Source organism: Atractosteus spatula, chromosome 8 (genome assembly GCF_055471065.1).
Source record: "Atractosteus spatula isolate fAtrSpa1 chromosome 8, fAtrSpa1.hap1, whole genome shotgun sequence".
In the NCBI taxonomy this organism is placed as follows: Eukaryota; Metazoa; Chordata; class Actinopteri; order Semionotiformes; family Lepisosteidae; genus Atractosteus; species Atractosteus spatula.
The window spans coordinates 60,717,207-60,744,157 of record NC_142713.1 but is presented as its reverse complement, the minus strand read 5'-3'; the positions used below and the strand labels follow the sequence as shown (position 1 = coordinate 60,744,157).

The 26,951-nt window shown below is 44.1% G+C and overlaps 2 protein-coding genes across 2 annotated transcripts; both read right to left on the bottom strand.

The window, feature by feature from the left end:
- Positions 1-864: 864 nt before the first annotated feature.
- Positions 865-14,687, bottom strand: depdc4 (DEP domain containing 4). The gene is made up of 9 exons (XM_088923669.1): positions 14,540-14,687; positions 11,404-11,788; positions 10,221-10,369; positions 7,839-8,034; positions 7,109-7,338; positions 5,946-6,088; positions 2,746-2,871; positions 2,133-2,211; positions 865-1,198 (listed from the first exon to the last, which is right to left on the bottom strand). Exons 1-9 carry the CDS (start codon positions 14,685-14,687, stop codon positions 1,017-1,019), a joined length of 1,638 nt encoding a protein of 545 aa, XP_088779795.1. The 3' UTR covers positions 865-1,016.
- Positions 14,688-15,035: 348 nt separating this feature from the next.
- actr6 (actin related protein 6) lies at positions 15,036-25,064 on the bottom strand. Its single transcript, XM_088923111.1, has 11 exons — positions 24,919-25,064; positions 24,396-24,513; positions 24,073-24,141; positions 22,530-22,653; positions 22,071-22,206; positions 19,282-19,338; positions 18,507-18,605; positions 18,057-18,135; positions 17,684-17,855; positions 17,403-17,541; positions 15,036-16,078 (listed from the first exon to the last, which is right to left on the bottom strand). The coding sequence occupies exons 1-11, from the start codon at positions 24,984-24,986 to the stop codon at positions 15,949-15,951; spliced, it is 1,191 nt and encodes a 396-aa protein (XP_088779237.1). The 5' UTR covers positions 24,987-25,064; the 3' UTR covers positions 15,036-15,948.
- Between the last annotated feature and the right edge of the window lie 1,887 nt (positions 25,065-26,951).

Below are 26,951 nucleotides of genomic sequence, written 5' to 3'. Positions count from 1 at the left end.
CCACCAATCTCTTAATCGGTCAAGTCAGGGCTGTCCCATCCCGGTCCTGGAGGGCAAGCAGATCTGCAGGTTTTCCTTTGCCTTGTCCCTTTAAGGCAGCAGCAGCCGAAGAACTGGGAGGAACTGATAAATTGGTCCATTTAAGACAGCAACCTGCCAACGTATGTCAGGGCAGAAGGCCAGAGCTGAAAAGTAAACATGCAAGATGACTGATCCTCCGGGACGTGGATGGTAGTGGATTAAGGCCTTTAGTCGTCTCTTAAGCAGAGCAATTAAGTGATTAATCTGGCCTAATTGATAAACAGTTGGATGTTGTTGGCAGTTACTAATAACCCTGAACCACCTTCTGAATTCCACTCCTACCCTCTTTCAGGCGTGTGGAACGTAGGTAATTGGATCTCTGCGGACTCTGCAGAACAGAATCACTTTTTTATTCGCTTCAACGATATGAATGGATAGCTTGTTCCCTAATTCTACCGACTTTAGCGTAACGAAGTGCCTCCTGTTCTCGGTTTTAAATGCACTTCGATGTATATTGTAGGCTGAAAGAGTATAATCAAACATGACATTCAATTACAGAAGTGAGCTAGCCTCTGATTCAGAGCTCAATTAGACAAAATCAATATGAGGCATTTTTTCCAGAATTAGGAATGAGATCCACACTGTAGTGTAGTGTAATGTAGGAGAGTGTAGAGGACTGCAGTGTACCTTAGTGTATGTGCTCAAAGAGGGTGCACTTCTCTGCACGAGATATGTCACTAGGCAGAGCATTTTTTTCTGTGATTATATTTCAAGAGATTATATTTCTTGTTTCATAACATTCAGCATGCTAAACCTACCAGTGTGTGCGACTGTTGGCCGTTTCACAGGACTGACACTTTTCCACCTCCAGTGTGACGCTACCTTCTGTAAACACGCAAGTGCAAAATGCTGTTCATTAAAAATCTACTATTTAAATCCAGTACAATCAACGAATGTAAATTAGAATCGTCTCCTCTGGGGAGGGACTTGGAGCTCTAGTGGAGAAGAGCGGAAGGGTGGTGTTTCTGCAGCTCTTTCACGAGCCTGTCCTTCTCCTTGGCAGGGAGGGAGGCGCTGTGCTCGATGTCCCTCACTAAGAGCTGAAGCTGCTTCACAGTCGCTTGCAGCCCCTGCTCCTCGTACTGCTCTGGCGTCAGCTGCTCACAGTACGTGAATGCTGGAAAAAAAAAGAAAGGCCACTTCCGCATAAACAGACTTAAAACCCAACCAGCTGACCCCTAAGACGACGTACTGTGCTCAGTTACTCCCTAGGAATGACGCTGAAACAAAAAATCAGCTTAATTTCAACCAGTATTGTGTTCTACGCATATTTAAAACACTGTATATCCACACTGCAACACTCTGTATTCATGCACTGTACTTTGTAATTACTGTTCTTAAATATCAAGTCACTTTAAGGATAAAGCCACAGATTGAAGTGCAGTTTGTACTACTCTGGGATTACAGGGAAGATCGTCGGATACTCCTCCCAGGTCCACTCTGTGGACAGTGTCAAACGGAGCCCCACGCTGCACACGGACACAGCGACACGGCCAGGCTGACCAGCGACTCGAGAGTGGAGCTAAAACAAACCTGTGAGCTGAGAACATGGCAGCCACACTATGGATTCCCAGTTACCCAGACTTGAGCCCTAGCGAACATGTGTGGGATAGACTGGGATGACATTTTGGGTAGAGGAATGGACAGAACCCCAGAAGACAACAACTGATACCTGCTGCTAATCATGCATCGCAGATGTGAACCGCTCAGGTCCTAAAGAAACTGGCCACGCGTTACTAGCCTGTGATTTTCACAGCAGACCCCAGGCCTTCCGATTCTAATGAAGAATGAATTCACCTGCATCATGTCTGTTCAACAAAATGCCGATTCACCTGCTACAAAAAGCTTCCCAATTTCCACAACAAATATTTATTGCATTTAGATCCTAATTTACATGATGCCCAGAAGATTCGATGAATATCAGGACTGAATTCATGCAGATGATCAACAGGAGATGCTGAGGAATCCTATAGACAGCCAGCTGTCTAAAGCAGGAGAGGGCACTGGGCAGCACAGGGAAGTGAAACTATATTTGGAGACAAAGAGTTTACCTGCTGTGCTATCTGGGTCCCTTCCTTGCTGTAAACTTTGAAGTTTCTTGCCTACGGTTGTGATCAATGATGTAGGAGTCTAAAAGTTAAAACAGATAAAAAAAACACATATTTCATTGATGAATTTATATTGTTGTAGTAGGCATTTCATTTTAACAGTTTTAACAGGGGGGGCAATCACTTTTTCACACAGGGCCATGTAGGTTTGGATTTTTTTTTTCCCTTAATAATAAAAACCTTCATTTAAAAACTGCATTTTGTGTTTACTTGTGTTATCTTTGTCTAATATTTCAATTTGTTTGATGATCTGAAACATTTCAGTGTGACAAACATGCAAAAAAATAAGAAATCAGGAAGGGGGCAAACACTTTTTCACACCACTGTACCTTCTAGCACCTTTTAAATCTGTTCTTGCTGATGTTCTGTTTTATCCTGCATTTTAATTTCACCAAACATACTTTTTCTCTGGACAACTACATTCATATTTGAATAACACAAATAATTTCAAAAAACAATTTCAGCTTGGACCTAAATTTAAAGCCCTCAAAAGTTTCGGACCTGTTTGCTCGTCTATTTGCGTGCTCTGGGTGCTCTGAAGAAATGGAGGGCCTACCTTAAAGAGCTCAGTGTGCGTTTCCATGAGAAACAGGACCAGCTGCTCAGCCTGGGTCTTTGACAGGGACTTCTTCTGCACAATGGCCTTCAGGAAGGTCCGGCACACAACAGTTCTGTTATCATGCTGTTAATCGAAAGACAAAAGACACACCGGCCACAACAGTGAAACAGTGAAACAAATCAACCACATGGAATGATTTTTAATACAAGATGTGGACTTCTCAGAATGATGTCACAAATGCCAGGACACCCCAACATCCGGCCATTATGGGAATAACCCTCACCTGAGTAATGACTTCCCTACCAAAAAGCTTTGATGCACAAAAGCTGCTGAAAGGATTCCTCAGGCACATGTCTGAATGGGAATTTAGCAGTATCATTATACAGACAGTAACTAATGTATTGTGGAGAACAAGAAACAATAAATACAGTACTTACAATGCAGATTTTTAAATGGTGCAGTTCATAAAAACAGTATAAACGGAAGGAAATTAACACCCACACCAAGTACTGAATATCTTTAAAAATATTAAATGCATAAATAATTGATCAAAACACATGATGGTGAATCAGGAAGAACTCAGACAGAGCCTGTACGTATTAGCTAGAATTAATGGGGCAAATAAAAGCAGGATGTTTAAAGCTTCGTAGGGCGTCTGTGTGTTGTGAGTCTCATTAGAAGGGCATTCTATAGGCCTATTAGGAGAGGGCTATCAAATGAAAAGAACAGACCTTGGAAAATACGGAAGAACAGCCCTTTCCAATAAAAACAGTGACATAAAAAAGGTTGCTAACGAGATGAGGCCAAGTTATTTTGAAGCAGGGCTTGGAGAGCCGCCCTAGGGGAATATTTTAATTAGCTCTCGGGAATAAACAAGGCAAAGGCAAAACACAAATGCTGGTTGTTTCAGGGCAATTCTGTTCTCCTCAATCATGCAGAGTAAATCAACTGGCAAATGTGTAGAAGGGAACAAATGAGACTAGCTGAAGAGGAGTCTGGCTGTAGAGATCTTCCCTGAAATAAAAGTGCAATCCTTCGTTCTTGACATGAAAGCAGCTTGAATCAATACATGTGTAGTAACCACAGATGGATGCTAGTAATAGGTTTATTCCCTGCTGAAAAGAGAAGAGAGAAAACATAATGTTTCGGCTGTGGAGCCTCCCAGTTCTTCTTAAGGCTCCACAGCTGAAATGTTGTGTTTTCTCTCTTCTCTTTTCAGCAGGGAATAAACCCGTTACTTGTTCCTTTGCAGCCTATCCATGCTGACGCAGCTCCCCACCTGAACTACAGAAAGATGCTCATCAATTCCTACTATAAAGGAGCCATGTAGCTGTTTTTCACACCATTTCAGGGGGAGTGAAAGTTCCAAGTGCAAGGAAAAGATCAGAACAGAGAGATGCATTAAGAATACAAACTCTGACATTCCTATCTCAAATTGTATTCACCGTTTGTAAATAAAGCACGCTGCTCATGCTTATTAGGTTGATTTATCAACCCATAAATCAAGACCAGTAAACACAGTAAAATTTTAAGAAAATTTGTTTAAGCATGAAGCATGAATTTTGAAACAATTAATTGCTGATGCACTGTAAGATTTTACTCTGGAATCAACCCAGAATAAAAATCACAAATATTCTGAGGCTTAAAGGAACTAAAGTTTTTAACTCTTGAATACAGAAGACAACTGGACAAGAGGGGTCCTGACGCAAGTGTTTAAAACCCTCAAACACACAGAGAAAGTCAGACCAGCGGACATCGTCAGAATAACTACTATTTGATCCAGAAAACACAAGGGAATCTATAATGCCTGCAGAAATCTACACCCTTACCAAAGTAACCCATTTTGGGCTCCTGAAATCAAAGCTAATTTACATTTGGGGAGTGTATACTTATCCAACCCAGTTTTCTAGCTTTTCATAGGAGACCTCGTGGGAAAAACTAAGGCTGCTGCTGGAAGAGGTGTTAGTGGGGCCAGCAGGGGGCGCTCACCCTGCAGTCCATGTGGGTCCTAATGCCCCAGTATAGGGACGGGGACACTATACTGTAAAAAAAAGGCGCCGTCCTTCGGATGAGACGTAAAACCGAGGCCCTGACTCTCTGTGGTCATTAAAAATCTCAGGGCATTTCTCGAAACGAGTAGGGGTGTAACCCTGGCGTCCTGGCCAAATTTCCCATTGGCCTTTGCCAATCATGGCCTCCAAATAATCCCCATCTATGAATTGGCTTCATTACTCTGCTCTCCTCCCCACTGATAGCCGATGTGCGGTGAGCGTTCTGGCGCACTATGGCTGCCGTCGCATCATCCAGGTGGGGCTGCACACTGGGGGTGGTGGAGGGGAGTTCCCATTTACCAGTAAAGTGCTTTGAGTGGAGTGTCCAGAAAAGCGCTATATAAGTATAAGCAATTATTATTAATTATTATTAACGGTCTAACATTCTGAAAACAGAGTAGTTAAGGACTCAGCACTGTCCACTGAGGTGGACCAGTAGTTTGTTTACCTAGAGGGAAGAAAGAGACCTGTCCTAGTTTCACAGTTATCACCGCCAAAATTACTAGCAGAAAAAATATTGATACACCTGGATTTTATAAAGGTAGAATTTTACAAATATATTTTTGATTGTTCAGCGTATTGTAAACATGTTGCTCATTTTGGTAGTCTGATCACTGCCGCAGTGTGATACAAATGTCTAAACCAGACTCACCTAAAAAAAACATTTTCAGTTTTGCTTAACTGTTCTGGCCTATAGAGACCCACCTGCTCATTAACAACATTTCTCTAACCTCCAAGTCACACAGCGTGGATAAGGTTGTTACAAACTGAAAAATCGACCATTAAAAAAAACAGCAGTCTAGTTTTTAAGTTCTCAACACACATACAGCAAAGACGAAAAGCTGTATTTAAAGGTTCCCAGAAGTTCATCCAGAAGGATGGAATGCTTTTTGGTTAACAATAAACACCTTTCTGGTTAACAATAAAAATCAAAACTATGTGAGAAAACATAATTAAACAATTATAAAAAAATAAAAAAACAAATTTTTTACTACTACAGTGTAAAAAAACAAATAAGAATAGGATTTATATATATTTATTGGATTCACAGCACTCAAATCAAAAGCACTCAGACATTTGTCGTGCCTTGAGTACAGCACCGCCGGCAGCCCCTCGGCCTTGTGATGGCTGCGCGAGCAGTCCTACCTGTTTCTGCAGTCTGTAGCCCTCCGGCTCCGCAGCCTCTGCCATGAACGCCAGCAGGCGGCGCAGTTCGTCCCTCACGTTGGGCTCCAGCAGCTTCAGACACAGCTGGGACGCTTGGAGAGCTCGCTCCCCCTTTCCTCTCTCTGCAAAGCAGACAAGGCAAGACATCAACACCCCTTCGTCCAGTGTCCCTTAAAGAGCGCGATGGGTCAACACCCTTCGTCCAGTGTCCCTCAAAGAGTGTGAGTGGCCAACACCCCTTCGTCTAGTGTCCCTTAAAGAGCGCGATGGGTCAACACCCCTTCGTCCAGTGTCCCTTAAAGAGTGCGAGTGGCCAACACCCCTTCATCCAGTGTCCCCTTAAAGAGCGTGAGATGTCAACACCCTTTGTCCAGTGTCCCTTAAAGAGCGTGAGATGTCAACACCCTTCGTCCAGTGTCCCTTAAAGAGTGTGAGATGTCAACACCCCTTCGTCCAGTGTCCCTTAAAGAGCGTGAGATGTCAACACCCTTTGTCCAGTGTCCCTTAAAGAGCGTGAGATGTCAACACCCTTCGTCCAGTGTCCCTTAAAGAGTGTGATGGGTCAACACCCTTCGTCCAGTGTCCCTTAAAGAGTGTGATGGGTCAACACCCTTCGTCCAGTGTCCCTTAAAGAGTGGGACGGGTCAACACCCTTCCTCCAGTGTCCCTTAAAGAGTGGGACGGGTCAACACCCCTTATTGTAACATTGTTCACTATCATTTCAAAGAGAATAATGTTATGCGATATTATTTCTCTGAAGCAAATGTTTATAAAAAGCAGTCAGTATATAAAATCAGACGCAAGGTGGAAAACTGGCAAGTGAAAGCATCTGCTACTATGTAGCTGACTTCTGTCAGATCTGGATGACTTTCCATTATTCCGTGAGCACTGGCACACTGATATTTGTTCTAAAATCTTTGCTTCGCTCATCATTAATCATCATTAGTTTCCCTTAATGTCCACCATCCTCAATATCTCTCTACCCCAAAACATCTATTGACCTCATTAAAGGAGCAAAGCTACAAACATGAATAAAAACCAAACTGTATCCAATGGAAAACATGATTACAACACAAGAGAACTCGAAAGAAAGCGGACATGATTTGCAAGACCTCGATTAAGAGAGAAGAGGACTCTTTTACCTAAAAGCTCCACGATGCCAGTGTGGATGTCGACGTAGTGGCTTGTTAGAAGCGGCTCTCTTTCCTGACCGTAATATTTTGATATGGTGTCGAAAAGCAGCTTCTTCTGCATATGCTCCCTCTCATGCCCATCAGCACATTGCTGGGATAAGTGCTCTCCAGCTGCCACGATCATCTGGTCAGGGAAGTACTCTAAGCAGTCAATAGCAGCCATAAGCCACATGTCGAGCCTGAGGACAAAAGGGAAGACGTTTTAAATTAGTAATAAAAGGCTATTAGCTCACAGCTCAAGAAGCTATTTCTTCTATTAGACAGATTCTCCTTCAGCACAACCTTCATTTTTTATAGCTCCCCCTAACTATGCCATTACCTGATTTCTAATGTAGCACCCATTGTCAAGGGTGAGAAAACCGACTGACCCGAGGAATTCTCAGATAACAGTCAGTAGGTAATCACGGAAATGCATGCACCTGGATTGAAAACGGCTATTGGCTATTGGACAGAAAGCAGTACAGATAAGGGTGCCGTCTCATATTTCAGTGATGTAATTCAGTGTTAAGAAGAGAAGCTTGCATTAAATTAAGCCATCTTCCCCCAGGACTAATTTAGGAGCCATGGGGATTAAGCAGAGGGAAAGCTTCATGCGTCCAAGATTTCAGAGAGAGCTCAGGATCAGCAGTGAGAAGCTGTAAACTGCGTGGGGTTTTTTGGAGATGTTCTGCGGACTGACCGGCGCAGGTCCAGGCTCTGGGTGACCTCCCTCTCCACGCAGGTGTTGGAGATGACGAGGTCGGCGCAGCCGCGCGACGGGGCCGCCCGTGGCTGCTCCGCTTTCACCGGCGACTGCAAAACGCCGTCCAGGAAGGGGAGGTCGACGATCTGGAGCAGGTGCAGCAGGGTCTGCTGCTTCCATACCTCCGCCACGACTGCAGAGGTCAGACGCGGGACAGAGCCGAAAACCAGGAGAGGGGGCAGAGGAAAAAACAGCGGAAGGACAAATGGATCAACAGATATTTAGCAAATAAAAGAGCACATATATTATGGGGAACCTGGAGATTATTAGGCTTAAGCAGTGGTTCCAATTCTGGTCCTGGTGACCCACACAACGGCTGGCTTTTGTTCCAGTCAAGCCCTCAGTTACACAATCAAACCCTCACGAAACATAAAGCCAGTGAATTGAGGAGAGCAATCTGAGCTCTTTGCTCACAGATCTTGAACAGTGTGGAGCTTCAACCGTGGCATTGTGTAAGCAAAATAAATCCCCAAACCTGTGACTAGAAACAAAATGCAAATACTCCACTGAAGCGACTCGTTAGATCAATTGAGGCTTCAATTCTCTAATGAAGGTGGGAGGGAATGAAAACCAGCAGGTGTGTGGGGCACCAGGACCAGGACTGGGAACCTGGTAGCCAGAGCTGACCACTGGTTAAATCTGCTTTTCTAGAACAGCACAGCGACTCCCAATCCTAATTCTGGAGGACCACACATGGTTTCCACTCCAGCTGAGCCTGACTGCCTAACAGAAGACTTCACTGAAATAACAGGTTGCTCGACTGGAGTACTCACACATTATTTTTTCTACACAAAAGTTTGGGATTTGACTCAGGAAGAACAGCAGTTACAAGACAGCCTTCAACAAGTTTAAGAGCTAACGTCACTCAATCCGTCAAACAGTTCCAGGTAATCCTATTCCTAAATCAATTAATTGTTCAGCTGCGAAACTGTGAGCTCAGCTGAAATAAAACCCACCGGGTGGGTGATCCTCCACTAGCAAGACTGGGAACTGCTGCTCTAGAACATAAGAAAAGTTAGAGACGAGAAGAGGCCATTCAGCCTCTCTGCTCCGTCCGGTAGCTAGCAGTTCATCGATCTCAAAATCTCATCCAGACGCTTCTTGAAAGAAGCCAAGGTATCGGACTCAGCAGCAGACAATCTGATTTGTTTTTGGAGTAAATGAGATGCAAATATACTCTAAATGAATAAGACAAAAAAGCTCTTCCTTAACATGGATTTAAATGTTATTTCTGTTCACGAAAATCAGGGGATAAAGCATATATATGTTGCAAAAGGGGGTTCTTTCATTAACATACGGTATCTTGTGTCTTCAGCATCAGAAAGAGAACTTCACACAAAAGCATGACAATCTGAATATATGCAATTATTCAGACTGTAACAGATGTGTTTTATAAATGGCTCATCAAAATTTTAATTTAATTTGCAAACAGCTAAGGTCTTAAAGTGTCATTCTTCATTATAAACCATCAAACACAAACAGATCTCTTCACAACGAATTTTAATATTGCAGTGGTACCATCTGTTCAATGATCCATGCATATGCTTGGAGATATCTAAATACAGTGCCTGCAATCAATTAGCATTTTGAATGAACTTGTAGCCTGGGATTGCAAATTGTATGTCAGTTGTATTAAGGCCATTTCAGCATATCTGAAATGCCCTTGAGAGGCAACAGGTTTTATCATTTAAACTTCAAAACCACAGCTAAACTTTTAATTAGACCAACAGCAGTGTAGGCAGTTTACAATGTTTAAGATAACACCATACATGGTACGTTTCAGAATCTATGTCTTTGAATGCTATTACTAATACTGGTAACTGATAGTTCTTAATAAATCAATATGTTGAGGGCTGCTCATTTTCATAGTACTAAAATAATAAATGTGGAGATCTCTAGAAATAACATTGTAAGCATATCATTTGGCACGTCATCAAACTACAGACAAGCACTGAAAATTAAAACTGATTCCAGTCAATAATGTCTATGATACTATGATATACTATCATAACATTGGAACAGGCAGGTTATCCCTCCTCCTGACACAAGGGGCTGCGGCCGTCTGGAACAAACTAGCCAACTGTGTTGTTGAAGCTGACACCCCTGACTGGATGAGATCCTCCAGTGAGGAGAGCTGGCACGCCTTCACGCAAAGGGTGGTGGGAGAGTGGGACAAGAAGACCGGCCATGTGGTTGAAGCCGATACCCTGGCTTCTTCCAAAAAGCAGTTGGGTGGGATTCCTGGATAAATTAACTGCCGGGTAAACCCAGCAGCCCCAGTGGGCCGAACGGCCTCCTCTCGCTCGAAAGCATCCTCACCTGTTTTAGGCAGCACCATGGCTGGCGGCTCTGGCCTTGCGTTCGAAGGCACAGTCGGTCGCAGGTTGATGCTCTGAAGAAGTTTCTCTATTCTCCTGTCGGAAGACTCCAGGGCCAGCGGGTTGGGAATGGTGGTGACTTGTTCTAGCCTGTGGAGGGAGTTGGCGACATCCTGTCATTCACCGGCTCCGATGCAACGGTGCCAGAGTGTTTCCTGCCAGCCTCGCAACGCTGCGGTCACAGAGCTTATGCAGTGGAATCGTTCTCCTCATTCCAGACAGCATTTTATTCTAATAATAATAATAATTGCTTACAACCACTGTATTTCCGTTATGATGAAATTCATCCATCAATCCATTTTCCAAGCGCTGCTTTTGATTCAGCGTCGCAGGGGAGGCAGAGCCTAGCCCAGCAAGCAACAGGCGCAAGGCAGCATGCACCCTGGATGGGATGCCAGTCCATCACAGGGCACACACAGACACCCCGGTTTCCAAGAAGATAATTAATCTGCCAGCATGCCTTTGAACTTGGAAGCAAACCGGAGCACCCGGAGGAAAGCCATGGGAACATGGGAGAACATGCAGACTCCACACAGACAGAACCCCAGGAACTGAACCCAGAGCCCCAGCGCTGTGCGGCAGCAATGCTGACCACTGCACCACCCCGCCACCCTAATAATAAAGTTCAATCCACTGGAGGGGGAAACAACCCACAGCAAACAAAAAATAAACTTGCATCATCACGTCATGGCCATAAAAAGCACATAAAGTATGCAAACTTATGACAATGTTAAAGTTTCAAATTGATATTTAATTAATGTGAATTAATTCTTTTCAATTTCACTCGCCAATTTCCCTGTCGTCCATTGGAGTCTGCCGTGACCTGGCGCCAGACACGGCTGCAGGAACACCCGCGGCTCCGCTCCACGCAAGCCCTCAACAAGGCGTTTGATCACCCAGAAGAGTCCTCCCTCCCAACCAGCCTGAAACACTTTTTAGCGCACCGAGTCAGACCATTACCAGTTGCTATTGGGAAAAAAAACTCCTTTTTAAGTTTTGCCATTAAAATGTTTTCATTTCTCTTATAAGAACACTTTAAACAATATCCGCCATAAATACGTGACCGGCTGATGTTTTGACGGGTATTTCCCAGATATACAATAGGACGTTTTTCTGTTCCAAACCTGGGAATTTTCTTCTTTTTGCCACCGGGCTCGTCGGTGGACGGAGTCCCGGCGTCGCCGTCCAGGAAGCGGTAGAGGCTGCTGCTCGTGTCCTCGAAGGCCGGCTCCTTGTCCCTGTGGAACAGCCGGGTGCCGACGGGCTCGAACACTCGCGACTCCATCAGGGCCTGGCAGAGGCGGGCGGCCTGGAGCCGGGACACCGCGCTGGAGCGGAAGCAGGCGCTCTGCATGAGGTGGCTGAGCACCACGTCCACCGCGTCCGAGCCGGCGAAGCAGCCGCTGTGCGTCCGCAGGTGCTGCCGCCGCCTCCTCACCTCCACCTGGGTCTGCAGGGCGTGGATGATGTTCCCCCACAGCTGGGTGGCACGGAACGGGCCCGCCAACGCTGCTCGGAAGAGTCAAGTTGTTGCTCAGTCCCTCTGCCTGCCGTACATCTTTTTTAAAATGTGAAGTCAGGGCTTGTTTTTCTGCTTATACACTTCCAGTCTGGGTGTGCCGACTGTAAAACGATTGGGTTACTCACTCCCAGCTGCTCGAACACTGCCTGGAGAGAGGTTGGCACAGGGGGCAGGGGAGAAGAGTGCTGCCGCTGTCACTAACTCGCACATGCCTGCAGCCCCAGGATACACTGATACACTGGCCCACTCCACCCATAGCCCCCCATTGTTTCATTTCACAAAACATTCCCCTGGTCTCAGCCCCATCTCCCAGGGCTACAGCAGGTGAGCTAGGAAACCAGCAGGCTCTGGCCCACAAGGGCAAGGTCTCAGGACCACCTGATCTAGGGTCCACCACTTCTGGGGTTGCCACAACCTTTTCTCTCTTTTTGAGGTGCTGCCTTTTCCCGTCATCACCTTCCTCACCCACTACATCTAGGTGGCATAAACACCCAGCCATCTGAAAGACGTGTGACAGGTGAAGGCCACCTGGTTTGTAATACACAGTGCCTATAGAGAGTCCACGCACACTTTCGAAAGTAACACATTTGTGGCCTGACAGCATGAAATCAAGACACATCCAATCAGGATTGATTTTACCTTTATTTCCACATTGTAACACACACCCTCCAAGCAAAAAAACAAGTGCTTCAACATTCGGAAAAGTAATTACAAATGAAAACCTAGAAAATGGGTTGGATAAGTGTCCACACCCCCAAGTAACAGCAATTGTAAATTAGCTCTGGTGGAACCAATTGCCTTTCAAATCACACAATGAGCTAATTAGTCTCCACCTGTGTTCAACTGTAGTCAGTCTGATGATTTCAGAATAAAACCAGCTGTTCCTAGACCTCTCTTCTGCTGGTCTGCCTTTAATTTGACTGAGATTGACTATGTCTGTGTGGAGGAATGGGTAAACACTGCCAACTCTGGGGGAGCTACATTGGCACAGACCTTTTTGAACATAATTATAGCTATAATTCAAGAAAAGTGTGCTTCCATCATGTACTAATGTAAGGGTGAGTTCACTTACCCAACCCATTATTCTAGATTTTCATTTTTAATGAATTTTCATAATGAGCACCTGTTGTTCACCTGGAGGTTGTGTTACAAAGAGTAAAGGTGAAATAAAACCCTGAATTAATGTCTTGATTTATAGCCAGGCCACAAAATGTTACTTTGTAAGTCTTTCTATAGGTACTGCATGCTGAGCATGTAAATATCACTCTGTGGACATCTATTTTTTTATAGAAAAATAATGTATAGACTTTGATACTGATTTTGTTTTGTACTCAGTTGATTACTCCTGCCTGTGATGCACTGCAGCTTGGCACTAAATCTCATTAACGAGATACTTTAATTGAGCACAGGTGTTATAACCTGCTTGATGTCACACCTGGTGGGGAAAAACAAAGGAAGGACTCAATGTGCTCGGATTACCAAGAGAACAGCCCCTTTGTGCTGTAGGGATGTGGGAGCCCGGACTGTGACCTCAGGTGGACTCTCCTGCAGGAGAGCCCAGTCCTTTCGTGACGGATTGAGGTTTTGTCTTGACCACCCTGAAGGATATCTGCGAGTGTGAAGAAGGATGGTCACTGTTCTACACGGCAGACCAGCTGATGGGGGAGATTCCTGTATGACAGTCTGGATAGGAGTTGCTGCCTGACCTCCAGAGTAGCTGTATCAAGTCCAGGGACCTCCAGCTGTCAAACTGTGCCTAAACATTGGCCCTTATCTACAGTTCGTCCTTGAGCTGCTGGAGTTAGTGAGCCAGCTGCTCTTATTGCAGGTGTTGTAACCTGTGACCCAACCTGGTTGGGCAGCGATCTGGCTCTCTGCAGTTAGTGACGGTATTAAGTTGGATTATTGTATTAACTCGCTTTATAGCTACTGCTCTTTTCAGTATTTTTTTTTGCACATGTATTTTGATTGGAAGTTTCCTTAGTCACAGGCACTTTCTTCTTGCCAAAGAATTAAATATTTTGCTTTAACTGTACCATAAGAAACATCATTTTTTAATTACAACACGTTCAAAGCGACTATTTCTGTACCAGGTGCACGGACATTATAGACGGCCATCTCCTTACTGTTATCAACAGAGGGTATTCGGGGAAGGTTTCCTGTCCTTGTCGGGTTAGTAACCGCTGGTTGTGAACATGCCAGGCTACTCTGCAGTACACGATTCGCATATCATTTCACTGACTCATTAATAATGCGACTGGGGATTCTGCATCCCACATAACTACTGTTCTCTTTGTAAACGGAGCATACTGGTCTCGTTCTGTTTGTTTTTTTTATTAGCTTTCAGCAGGCTTCACGCTGACAGGGGTGAAATGCCGACCTCATCGCCTGCGCGGACCCAAGTCTCTTCGAAAGAGAGGCGAGTTACAGCGACAGTATCACTCGAGTGTTAGGAGAACTGGTGAATGGGCGTTTAATCAAAAAGACTATTCAAAAAGCAATTAATTGTGGGGGAAAAGCTGTGCACTTGATCGTTTGCCGAAAACATGCAAGCAGTGAGCATTTTGAGGGTGAGTACACTTCTGTGGCCGGGGGGACTGCCTGAATTCTTTGCAAGAGTCCAATGCAGTCGACAAGTTACTTGTTCCGTACGCCCACTCGTTCCATTTCAACATAACCGATGAAAACGAAACCGCTTCTTCGGCGAATCCCTCTTATAACCTGTTTTTTTTCCTCACCCGTCCGGCCTGTTTCCCGCATGCTGGCGCTCTGGCTGTTTATGCGTCGGAACCTCGGAGTCAAATCGGCCGCCATCGCGACTCCGGAAGTTGCGTCACCCCGGACCGCACCAAACAGCGTTCTAGTTCTGAACTCGGACCGTACCATCGAGTTCTTAGAGACGGCACTGCTTGTACAAAACCGGTAAGCCTTGGTGATTCACGGCTCTAGGAAAACGCTTGAAATATAGGTTCTCTTAAGAAATATAATTTAAAGTTTAAAGTTATATTCGTCAGAGAATAATTTACTCTTATCCCAAATTTCCCCCTATTATGAGCTCAGAATGGTTCGCGCCACTGTCTTGTTTGCAAAGCTTTTTTCCAGCTGTTTGAATGTAATTGTTACAGTTAATGTGGTAGACTGTACGGTGCAGCGCAGTCGATCCATGATATCAGCATTAAAAGAACAAGCTCATTAGTGTATTGTAAGTTTTACACAATGTTGCATCTGCTGTTATAAAGTTAATGCATTTATTTTATTTCTGTATTTTCGAGTGGCGTTATAAAACTTTAGACGATCTGAGTTCAGACCACATACAAATGAAAACGAAATTGTTTTACACATTCATGCAAACCTTTCAACTTTTTTGCCATAAAAAAAGCATTCTACATAAAAGGTTTCAGTATTTCACTGTTGCATATTGCTATGTACATCAGGCAAGCACGGTACCCACATAACATGGCGTAACAGGGCTCTGGCCTTGTCAGCGGAAGGTTGCAGGTTCACATCCTATGCTGGGTGGTGGCTTTATGCCCATTCCTCCAGTAATATTCCCAAGTGTGTAGCTTGTATCTTTGGACAGAAGCCTCTGCTAAATAAATTAATAGCAGTAATGGGACCGAATTTCACCATTAACCTTGAAGTCAAAGCACATTGTAAAGATACTACAGCAAGAAACCACAGCCCATAACTGATCCTTACTCTATGGGTAGGATTCCAAAGGAATCCAGAGGAATTCCAGTGGATTCTCAATGAATTCCACCATAATAATCCAACAGGGAACACCCTTCCCCCTGTTCATTAAGAATAAAGCATTTACAAATGAGTCCCACTCCTTACTTGGAAAAGCAGCATAAGCAACTACAGCTTCACCACTGATAACACTGTAAACAGTGTGTAAAAAAACTGTTTTAAATTCTAAGAATTGATTTACAGTGTACTACTGCGTAGCTGTTTGCATCTTCTTCCAGACGTGATGACTTTGTTAATAAAACCACAGCAAGAGAGTAGTTCCTTCATCTGGTCTGAACGCAGTTCCTCTCTGCCACGCCTGCTTGTATGTGCACACAGAGCTGCAGGTGAGGGTGGCCAGTCTGCTCCCGGATACTCAGGCCAGGCCCTGGGCTGGAGACCCGATGGTGGCCACTTTTTAAATATCAAACTTTTCTTCGCATATACAGTGTCCGTTTTCTTCATAATCTTCCCTGGTTACAACCATCTCGTCAAAGTCCGGATTCTCAGACAGCAGCTTGCCTCCTTCCCAGGAATAGCAGATGGGACTTAAAAAAAAAAAAGCAAGCATATTACATGGTTTTCATCATACTTAAAATTTTACAACAGTTCTATTAGCTGAGAAAAACAACAATATACAGTACGTGGAGCTACAGCAGAGAACAAGCCACTTCAGCAGCTCCTCAATCCAGCGGGGCCTGTCATCCACCCCGTCTTCTTACTTCCGGCGCTGCCAGTGAGTTAACCAACTGCCCGCAGCGGCCTGACCGGTTTTTCTGTTGCACTCCATTATTTAGCGCGTTCATGCAAACGGCCACCACGAACTGGCATGGACTGCTCGGGCGTGTTCATCCCATCAGCGTGTGCTAACCGCTCGCTCCTGGTGGAGGCCGCGGTGTTAAAGGGCTGCGCAGGGCCGACCAGACTGTCTTTCCCCAGCAACAGCCTCCAGCTCCTCCTGGGGGGGGGTCCCCGGCTCTCCCAGGCCAGCCGAGAGATACGGTCCCCCCAGAGTGTCCCGGGGTCTCCCCCCAAGTAGGCTGGTCCCCCTCCCCAGACACCCGGACCACCTCGGCTGGCTCCTCTCGATCCCGAGGAGCTGCGACTCTACTCCAGGGTCCTCCTGGACTGCTGGGCTGCTCCTCCCTGTCACAGAGAGTGAGCCCAGCAGGCCTCGTTTCCGCTGCTTGTACCCGCCCTCTCGTTCTTTCAGTCTCTACCCAAAGCTCGCGACCACAGATATGCCTCACATTAATGTTGGAATATTAATGCAGTTACTGATTTCAGTTTCGTCTGTGCTCTCGGTTAAGCAGCAACAAAACACTTTTTCTTACAGCCTGTCAAGCAATACTCGGAAGCAGAGAACCCAGACTCTGTGAACTCAGCCGTGCCAGTCACAAAGGTACAGGGTTCAGGCTCTCTCAAACAATTGAATGATCTGAAACAACTGCTGCTATTAGTACAGATAAAGAGTACTCTAAAGACATGAAAGTAAATGTAATAAGTGCTGAATTAGGGCAGTGTGGTGGTGCAGGGGTCAGCATTGCAGCCTCACAGCGCTGGGGCCCTGGGTTCAATTCCAGACCTGGGATACTCTCTGTGTGGAGCTTGTGTGTTAATTGGCTTCTGGGGAAACTGGCCCTTCGTGAGTGTGTGTGTGTAGTGTGTTTGTGCGTGTGCGTGAGTGTGTGTGTACTGTGTTTGTGCGGGCCCTGCAATGGACTGGCTTCTTGTCCAGGGTGTATCCTGCCTGAAACGTGTTGCTTGCTGGGATAGGCTCTGGCAACACCATGCCCCTGAACTGGATGAACTGGTTCGAAAACCAATGAGTGAGCTGAATAAACTAAACTGCCCCTCTGGGGTTGTACTTACTTCTGAGGCTGTACCACAGACACGTCAAAATCCGTGGGAGTGAGAGATCTCACGTCCTTGTAAACCCGGTCTCGAAATCCAGGGAAAATGGTGTTGCCTCCTGTCAGGACAATGTTCTTAAAGAAGTGGGGCTGCATTTCTTGAGACAGGAAAAAAAAACATGTAAATTACACGTAATAAAGACAGAGTCTCCGATGACCAAAGTACACTTTCCACTTTCAGAAGTAATTCATGTCACTGTCTGTGCTGTTTCAGGCCCCCCACCTGGGTGTTCCCGTTACCTTCAGGCAGGTTTTGAACGGAGTAGACCAGGGCCTCCGGAATACCCATTTCCTGAATCCCAATATCCGAGGGGTGGAAGACCATCTCAGGAACAGCAAACCTCTCATTGGTCAGTCGGAGGATCTGCTCCCCGGTCTTGTACTTCCCACTGAAATTCATCTCTTCCCGGGGCTGAATTAGACAAAATGTTGGTTGGCTCAGCAATATTATTTAACAGCGAGTAGAAAGGCACACTTTGTTTCCAAGAAGGCACACATCTGTGGCAGAACACAATCTATATCTTCTATTTTGTCTTCTATTTATTTTTATGTTTGAAGAAGCGATGCTTTACTGGCCAGGAATTGCTATCAAATACAGTGAAAATGTCTTTACCTTGCAAAACCCCTTTTTGATGGTGCTGAAATCCGGGAGCACGTAGTCTCGCATCACAGTGTTTTCTTCTCCTTTTAACCTACAAGTAGCAACGACAAGTTTTGCTGCTGATTTGAAAGTAAACCTCAAGGCCCATCAAATGCCTTTGCACAAAGAGTTGTGGGAGTCTGGAACAAGCTACCCTGTCATGCTGTTTAAAGTAATGGGAATGCAAAAGAAATATTCACTAGCAACCAAATAAGACAGACGAGCTGAATGGTCTTCTAGTGTTTATAACCCATCTGATGTTGTTCTCCATGTTGGGCAGCCACTGAGCTTCAAAATCAACTAAAGACAGGCTTGGGAAGAGAATTCATAATATGAGAACAGAGGCACTAAGACAGTTTCAAATGTTTACAGCGCCACCCTGTTGCAAAGGGAAATGAAAAAGAATAAATCAGAGAAACTCACTGAGCCACTTCCATGTCCTTGTAAAAGTCTTGGGACACGTAGCACACATCTTCTTTCACCTGATTGATAACATAGGTCTCGTCCATTACATGCAGCTGCCTGTGTCACAAAGAAAGCAAGGCAATAGGACCGGTTTTGGGAATGTGGATTTAAAGAAAGAAAAGGCAGATTATTCTAAAAACTAGAATGAAAGAAAATAATATATTGTGTTATCCAAATAAAAAATCTTACTTTTAAATTATTTAAATGTTTTTAGAAATACAATTAATAGCTGTTATTTTTTATCCCCTACAAGTGAATTGACCTGACAATAAAGCTCAACACTGTGTATTTATGAGAAACACTTCAGAACCAAGAGAGGTAAGAGCAGAGAGTAGAGCAGTTTATTGCCATATGTACATGTACATTGGAAATCTTCATCGCACTGATCTCTCGCGACATACACAGTACAACAGACAACACCACACACTGTAGACAACAGGAACAGTAAATACGTTGTGGAAAAATAAATAAATACATAGTAGAGACACCAAAACAAAATGGCAGACCATGTAAAAAGTGCGTAGTGCAGACGTGTATTAAGGCCCTGCACTTAGCTGTTGAGGCTGTGCAGTGCCGTAGGGTAGAAGCTGTTCTTGAGTCTAGTGGTCTGTGCTTTAATAGTGCGCTACCGCTTGCCAGAGGGTAAGGGGGAGAACTCTTAAGGTAAGGCAATACCTTGAGAAGCAGCTTGAGACCATACAGTGACAGAGGAGCAGTAATGTGCATACAATACCTGTATGAAATGATCTCCTTTAGATGATTTGTCAGCAGCTTTCCACCAACATTTATTCTAAAACAAAAACAAAACAGCATGGTTCAGTTACTAGAAATCGGCCCACCCGCCATCTGTGTCCTGGTGTATCTCCCCTGGGGCCAGGAGAGAGTGTGCAGTTCCACCAGCGAAAATCTGAGTGCTCTGTACGACATATACATTAATAAAAGCAAGTAAATGTGCAAAGTACCCCTCTACATTAAATATAAATTAGCCAGCTTACATAACTTTTGGATTCTACAGTAACAAGGTATGACCAACACTCATCCTGTAGAGGAAGCTACTGAATGCATTTTAGAATTGAGCTTTGCCCTGTAGAGATTATCCTCCTGGGTTTTTCCAGTTTCACTTCATTACAGGGCTAAATCAAAGATGGTTCTTTCAATAATGAAAACACACAAGGGAAAAATCTGTTGTTGTAACACACCATTTGCTTGGACCACTGTCATAGTGGCAATCGCAGTCTGCGCAAATGACAAGCCTTTAAACTGATTTACTGCTGAATAGTTACTGTATATCTCATCCACTAGAGGCCCTGTACCCTCTTCTATGCACAGGATAGGATTACGTTTTCAAATTTACCATTGCAAAATCTATAAATGCCCTTGTAATTTTCATCGGTCTGTCAGTGCAACTTTGAGCTTTCAGCTTTGAGGTATCTACACCAGACCACTGACAATATTAGAACACTTCCAAATTAAAAAAATACTTAGCCAGAAATACATTATACAACACTCCTACATATTTCTTGATGTTTTGACAGTTTTAAGGGGTCATATGAAACAGAGAAGCCAGTGTCTGACTCTCAGGGGAACAGCGGATTCTAAGACAGATTAGAAATGCTGGTTTGTCGTGCACCAGTGACTTGTCTCTAATCAGACACCTGCGTGCCTTCATGGTGTATGCAGCAGAAAAAAATGAGTAAGACTCACTGTGTGAAGTCAAGTAAGTGAACCTCCAGTCTAGTTAGCACAATTAAGGGGGTAATTAGAATCAGGTGGTGAAATAATTGGGTAACAGGTAAACAAGAACTAAGTTGGTGCATTTACAATGGTCAGAGACTTTGTGAATTCTGTTCTCACCATACAGGATAGAGGAAACATCCTGCCATGATCAGAGATTTCACACAGCTGTTCTTACAGGTGCTTACAAGATTGGCAGTGTTCCAAAATCACGCACATCCTCCTACCTCCCTATTTGCTAAAGATCACTTCTTTTAATACAATTGGTCACTTAGGTGTGCAGCATTCCTATACAATGGTATAGAATTACATAGCAGCCCTTGTGTCCACTCAAGTATTAGCGCACGCTGTATCGACGTAGCTAAGTGTGTAGGCTGCGTATCTGACACAAACTAATTTTATGAAAATAGAAAATATGAAAACCCATCTCAAGCTTTCTGAAACCAATTAAGTAAATTACAGATGGAAAATGTACATAATTTCTAATTATTCAATTTTTAATTCCCAGTTTTTCAGTGCACACAACAAATTTCCAGGGTCATCCTGCGTACCGCCTGGGGGCGCTCCACGTACCGAACCACAGTTTGAGAACCACTGGAAGAATACAATGGGGACACCTGGCTAAATTCAGCATTCCCAGCTTCAAAGCAAGGTGATGTTTGCCGAGATGAACTGTAGGGGTCCCAGATTCAGCGATCAAAGCAATCGTAAAGTTTACCTTGGTTAATTAAGTTCTGGGTAAATGATTCAGTGTCAATTAGCAGTCCAGGAACAGATCATACAAAAGGGGAAGACAGCTGGAAGGGAGGAGAAGACAGGAGATGAGAGAAAGGGAAGCTGAGAGCTCCTTGTCCCAGATCACCCAGGAAGGCCAGATTGCAGCTGAACATTTGAACCATTTACCACTGGCAGCTGTCTCTTATTTTGGCCTCGACACGGTATAAGAGTTTCGATACTTGGCGACAGTCTGGGGTTTTGTGGGTGTCTGGGGTTCAGTTAAACTTATTTGAAAGTTTGTACAGAGGGTAAGTTGTGTGCTGTATGTTTGTTGTGTATTGTTTAGTCTTTAATAAATATTTGTTTAACCCAGTGTGCCTGAATTATTACTCTTTTCACCAAAGCTGTGCCAAGGGGTGTGAACAAAGAATTCATGTGCTTCTAACTATACCAACCGCTCAGGTATTCTTGGCAAAATCTTCACAAGCTGGGGTTGTGATTTATTTAGCTATTGATTGATCCGCTCAGTCATTTCCAGATTTTTTTCATTCTTGTAACCTTTCACTTGTAACAATATCAAACCTCTTCTGTCATACGAGCCTTAATCTTGTGTATAGTAAGTCCTTATAAAACAGTTTACAAAGGTCGTATTATACACTGTACAGCCAGGCATTTTACAGTTTGAAGCACATTGTTTAAAAGTGCAACAGCAATACCAACGCAGGACTTGAACCCACAACCCTCCAATTATGAGTCCATAATCCTAACTACCACTCTACACTGCTTTATACAATAAAATAAGTTCTTCTTGGGGCTTCAGGCTTAAATGTGCAGAAATGATGTATTTCTTTTTGTTTAAAATTTTCAAGCCTGCACCTTTAACAATTTCTACAACTGTATGAAAGTTTTCTCCCTTCAGATAATTTCTCCTCTGAACCTGCAGAGGACCCTCAGCTCAAGTTACACAAGTCGCAGTCGTGGCCTCTATCCTTCGGGAGAAGAAGGAAAAATCATCTTGATCCTGTTCTTCTTATGAATAAATTTGAAATCTCTGTAATAAACTTGTTTTACCTGCATATTCCATCTTTCATTTTCTTCCCCCGGCAGTAGGGCACAATGTGTGTGAAGGAGTAGCCACTGTCCACCACAATGCAGCACAGTTCCGAACTGTTCTCTTGGAAGTACTTGTGGGCACTCAGGGATCCAGCTGGACAGAGAAAGTCAAAAAAGGAAAAAGAAATAAGCATATTGCAATGCCTCCCTAAAATAAAAATAAGGTAGTACAGACCTGAACAGCCAACGTGCCCATGAATGACAAACAAAAGCTAACAACTTGAATTTAACACTTATTTCTAGATTTAGTCCAGCATCACATTCCTATTCACCACACAACACATCCTGACCAACCAGGATACCAATTCTTACATACGTCTTGGGAAAGACTGGATTAAAGCTAGCCCCCGAGACTTTGAATACATTCTTGACATGTAGGGGCTAACAACCCCAAAGCTAAGGGACACCAAAACTCACCGTTTATTCTGAGAGCGGCATGAAATTGATATTCTTCAAACAGTATTTCATTCATCGACTCCTGGATTGAAGTAAAATTAAAGTAGGGCTCTGTGATCACTATGCTGGTTTCGGCAAAATCCACCTAAAAAACAAATGAAATACATTTTACCAATAACTTCTCCTGCCTCTTTAATTCACACATGAAAAACAAAACTATCACTGTATACATGTGACTCCACTATAGTCTTTCCCTAAAATGGTACATGCTACTATGTAACAAAACAAATCATAAGATTCTTACTTCTGATAATTTCTTATTTACAGATTTCAATTTTCAGAACATTTTTGTTCCAAACATGGGGCACAATGGGACACAATTATTATTAAATTCCAACAACAGACTATGAACATTTAATTTTAATGATCAATTTTCCACTTGTCAAACATCATATATTGTGCATCAAAAATATTTAGAACTTAAAACTATAATGAATTCACAAAGTCATTATCAGGAAAAAAAGTCATGTATTGTAACAGGCAGGTACAGTACCAGATGTGGCAGGGGTAAATTCATGAGGCAGATTAACACTAGTCAGGGTTGTTACCGATTAACTCCTATCAACAGGGCTGATCAATATGGGATCTACTGTGAAATTCACGTGCTAGTAGCGTGTGTGGATATCACTGCAAGCAACACAAGCTGTACATCTGTGACACATGCTTTGCACCAGGTAGCAGATTATGTCACATTTGTAGAGCCTGGGCTGGCACATGCTTGTTCCCTGGTCTCTGAGCCCTAGATGCCACACATTGTCCCCGCTCAGCCTGCAGATGTTCCATGTTCGCTCATTTTTGGCGAACATCCATGGGATAACTGCACCATTTCCACCTTGCCTGAAAGCTGCTGTCATAGCAGTGACATGAGCCTGTGCTGTCCTGCCGGAACGCTGTCAGGTCAGGATGAGCCCTGCAGGAAGGGCAGTAGCTGAGATCCCCGGACTTGATCAACGCAGTGCCGTGCAGGCAGGCTGCCATCAACGACTACAAGCACAGCTCTGTGGTGACTAGTATCACACTTGGACCTCCCCATCTACTGACCTGTTGCACGTGACAATACCATACTGTTCCGCACCACTGTGGGAGACGCGCTTGCCTCCAGGAGAGTGCTCTACTGTACAAACAGCTTCAGTGCTGCCGAGTCCACCTGAATGTACTCCGTTCAGCCTCCAACATACCAGGTGGTTCTCTTGTTAAGAAGGAAATAGCCATTCCTTCCCGTCACTTCCTTTCTTGGCTTCCACCGAGCTTGACGGGACATTACCTGACATGGCCAAGCCTGTCGCTGCTGAGGCGAGCTGACGCTATTTGTGCAAACAGCCACGATCAGCTGAATGCACGAGACACGAGTGATCAAGAAATGAAAACGATGCCCCAACATTCAAAGTACACATGCTTCGTTGTTCTAAAAACAAGCAGCTGGCCAATGAATGGAACAGAATGAAAATGCTGTCCTGAAGTCACTGGCCCCAAGCAGACAGCCGGAAAGACGGCTCACGTTCACCTTGTACATCTCCTTTCCAAACAGGTGATCCCACACTTTCCTCTGGACATCCCAATTTACCAAGTAGCCCTGAAAAACAAAATGACTTTCATTTTCATAACAATGAAGGACACATTCAAAAGTAAATCATATATTACACAACCACTGTAAAATAACCTCATCAGTAGTAGCATTTAGTCGAGCGCTTGCAATGACATCTTTGCTCTTCCAACTTATATTAAACTTCAAGGTACAGTGTATACAAGGGCACCGCTGGGATGCTTTAGCTAAAAACTGGCAGGAACAATATTGAAAGCTTAAATAAAGGCAGAGGCGGAGCCCACCTTCTGGAAAGGCAGGATGTAGAAGAGTCCCGACGGATCTTTTATTTCGTCGATCTGGTTGGCGGTGAAAGTCTTCAGCCTCGCAGTTTTGGAGCGGAACTGGCAGTTAGGGATCACGCTGGGAGAAACACAACGAACAGGCAGGAGGTAAAAGCTTCAAACTAACAGTTCAGCCCATAACCGATCTCACAGACTACCAAAAGGGCCCATAAGCACTGCCTCGAACGTGAGCAACAACAAAACGTGATAAATATGAGACGCTGTCACTCACAAGACCACTCCCGCGTGTCGTGAAATGCAAAAGCACAACAACGGAACCTCGTTAAGGCTCAGTGAAATAAGCTTGTGTTCCCCTGTCTGTATAACTGTGGTCTTATCCTCTGCAGGGTAGCTGAATAACTGATGAACTTGACATGACTTCATTTTACCGTAACCAGGGGGGGGGAGAGTAGCATTTGTCGCCCGAGCAGAAAGCCCATGATATATACAAGAACCCAAGCAAGGTTTCGCAAATAAAACCAACCTGACATTCTCATGGCTGTAGCCAATTTTTGCGGTATAAGCCCCATTATCAAGTACCAAAGTCGTCATTATTACAATAGCCGCCCGACTCGAAAGCGTTGATTTGTGTCTGGGAAAGTGTCCTCACTACGGCGGCGCTCCGCAGACTCAATCAACCGCACTTCAGGCTGCTGTCCGCCCGATAAAGGGGCCGTGTTAGAAACAAGCGCTTCACTTCGGGTTCCACCCTGGGTGTTTTTGAAAAACAGCCACAGATATTACAGTGTTTATTTCAAACCAAAGTAAAAAAACAAATGCTTTTCGTTAGTTCAGAACTGTTATTTATATATTCTGCAGTAGTTCGAGTAGGGAGCTGCGTCAGCATGCGTCAGGCTGCAAAGGAACAAGTAAAGGTGTGTTCCCTGCTGAAAAGAGAAGAAAAGAAACACAACGTTTCACACACCCGAAGAAGGCTCCACAGCCACAACGTTGTGTTTCTTTTCTTCTCTCTTCAGCAGGGAATAAACCTTTACTTGTTCGTTTATATATTCTTATTTTTTAACTGAATGAGGACAAAGAGTTTGGCGGAGTTCCCTGCCTGCAGTACCTACTTATGGCCGCTAGGTGCCACAGTTCAGCTCCAGTTTTAACTTCAATGAAATCATAAGATCACTTTATTAGCTTGCTCTCCATGAGACACATAGACAGAGAGAAGCTTGGGGTCAGAGCGCAGGGTCAGCCATTGTACAGTACCCCTGGAGCAGTTGGGGTTAAGGGCCTTGCTCAGGGGCCCAACAGAGTACAAGTCCTCTGTCAGCTGCGGGATTTGAACTGGCACCCTTCCAGCCACAGGCACAGCTCCTGAGCCACAGAGCCACCACTCCACCCCCTAATCATGGGTACAATGCAAAAATATCATCACCCTACTTTGAAAGACACATCTAATATTTTGCCACACAAACACTCCTAGCACTGCAAGTTTCAAATGTATTTTCCCGATAACGCATTCGAAGTCTATGTGATGTCAGATTTTTAGTGTTAAATTCATTACATGTTAAGTTGTGTAAAACATTTTCAGTGCCAAATTAGAGTCAGCTTTATTTAACAAACTTCCTGGATTTATCTGAATGATTTACAGAAGTAATGTATACACCCTAAAACATGGGACATTTTGGTTACCAGAAAGCTTTTAACAAGGTCTTCAGATAATTCTCAGACTGAAGACACCGTGAATTCAAGGCAAGTACGCTCATGAACTGAGAACTGGTTAATATAAAAAACAGTTATGTAGACAGATTGCTTTAAGAAACAGTGAAAAACAGAAAACAGGGAATTCATAAGGGGAGAGAGCACCTACGTGGGTTCAGGGAATTATGTTAGTACCACTGGGATTAGTTTTAGACACTTCTTGATTTTTATATGACCTGTCTGGATTCTAGTATGTCTAGAAAACGTGTCTGTTTATGCAAAAAAAAAAGCCATCATTTCAGAAGCAACAAAAGTATCACAAAAGACTCATTCACTATGTAGTGGTGATCAATCACCTGAAAAGTTACACGCAATCTAGAAAAATGCCATGTATGATTTTTATGACAGGACAAATGCACGTTTTAAAAGTGAGATAGCTGGCAATTATAATGAGAAGTGATATATGGAAAATAAAAAGGTCAACCCTGTTAGAATATACAGTAAAACTCTAAATTCGAGGTCAAGCACAGCTATGTTACGATGACACAAAGCACAGGTAAGGATTTAGTTAGAATACTGTTGTAGCTGCAAGGCAGATTATTTCCGATTATAGCGCAGCTGTGTGTCCCTGAGTCTAGCTAGCCAATTTCTCCACAACTCCCACAGCAGCAAGGCGACAGACACGAAACTCATCCTGAAACGAGGTTCACACCGCCCCCCTTCTCTCAATGACAGCTTTCGTGTGATCTTCTCTGTTCTCATGACCTCACACTTCTCTTCACCCCTCTCCACTTTGCACTTCCTGAGTGGCCTGCCTCCTCCCCTCTCCCAGCTTTCGTTCTCCTGTGCTGTTTAATCTCTGCTCTC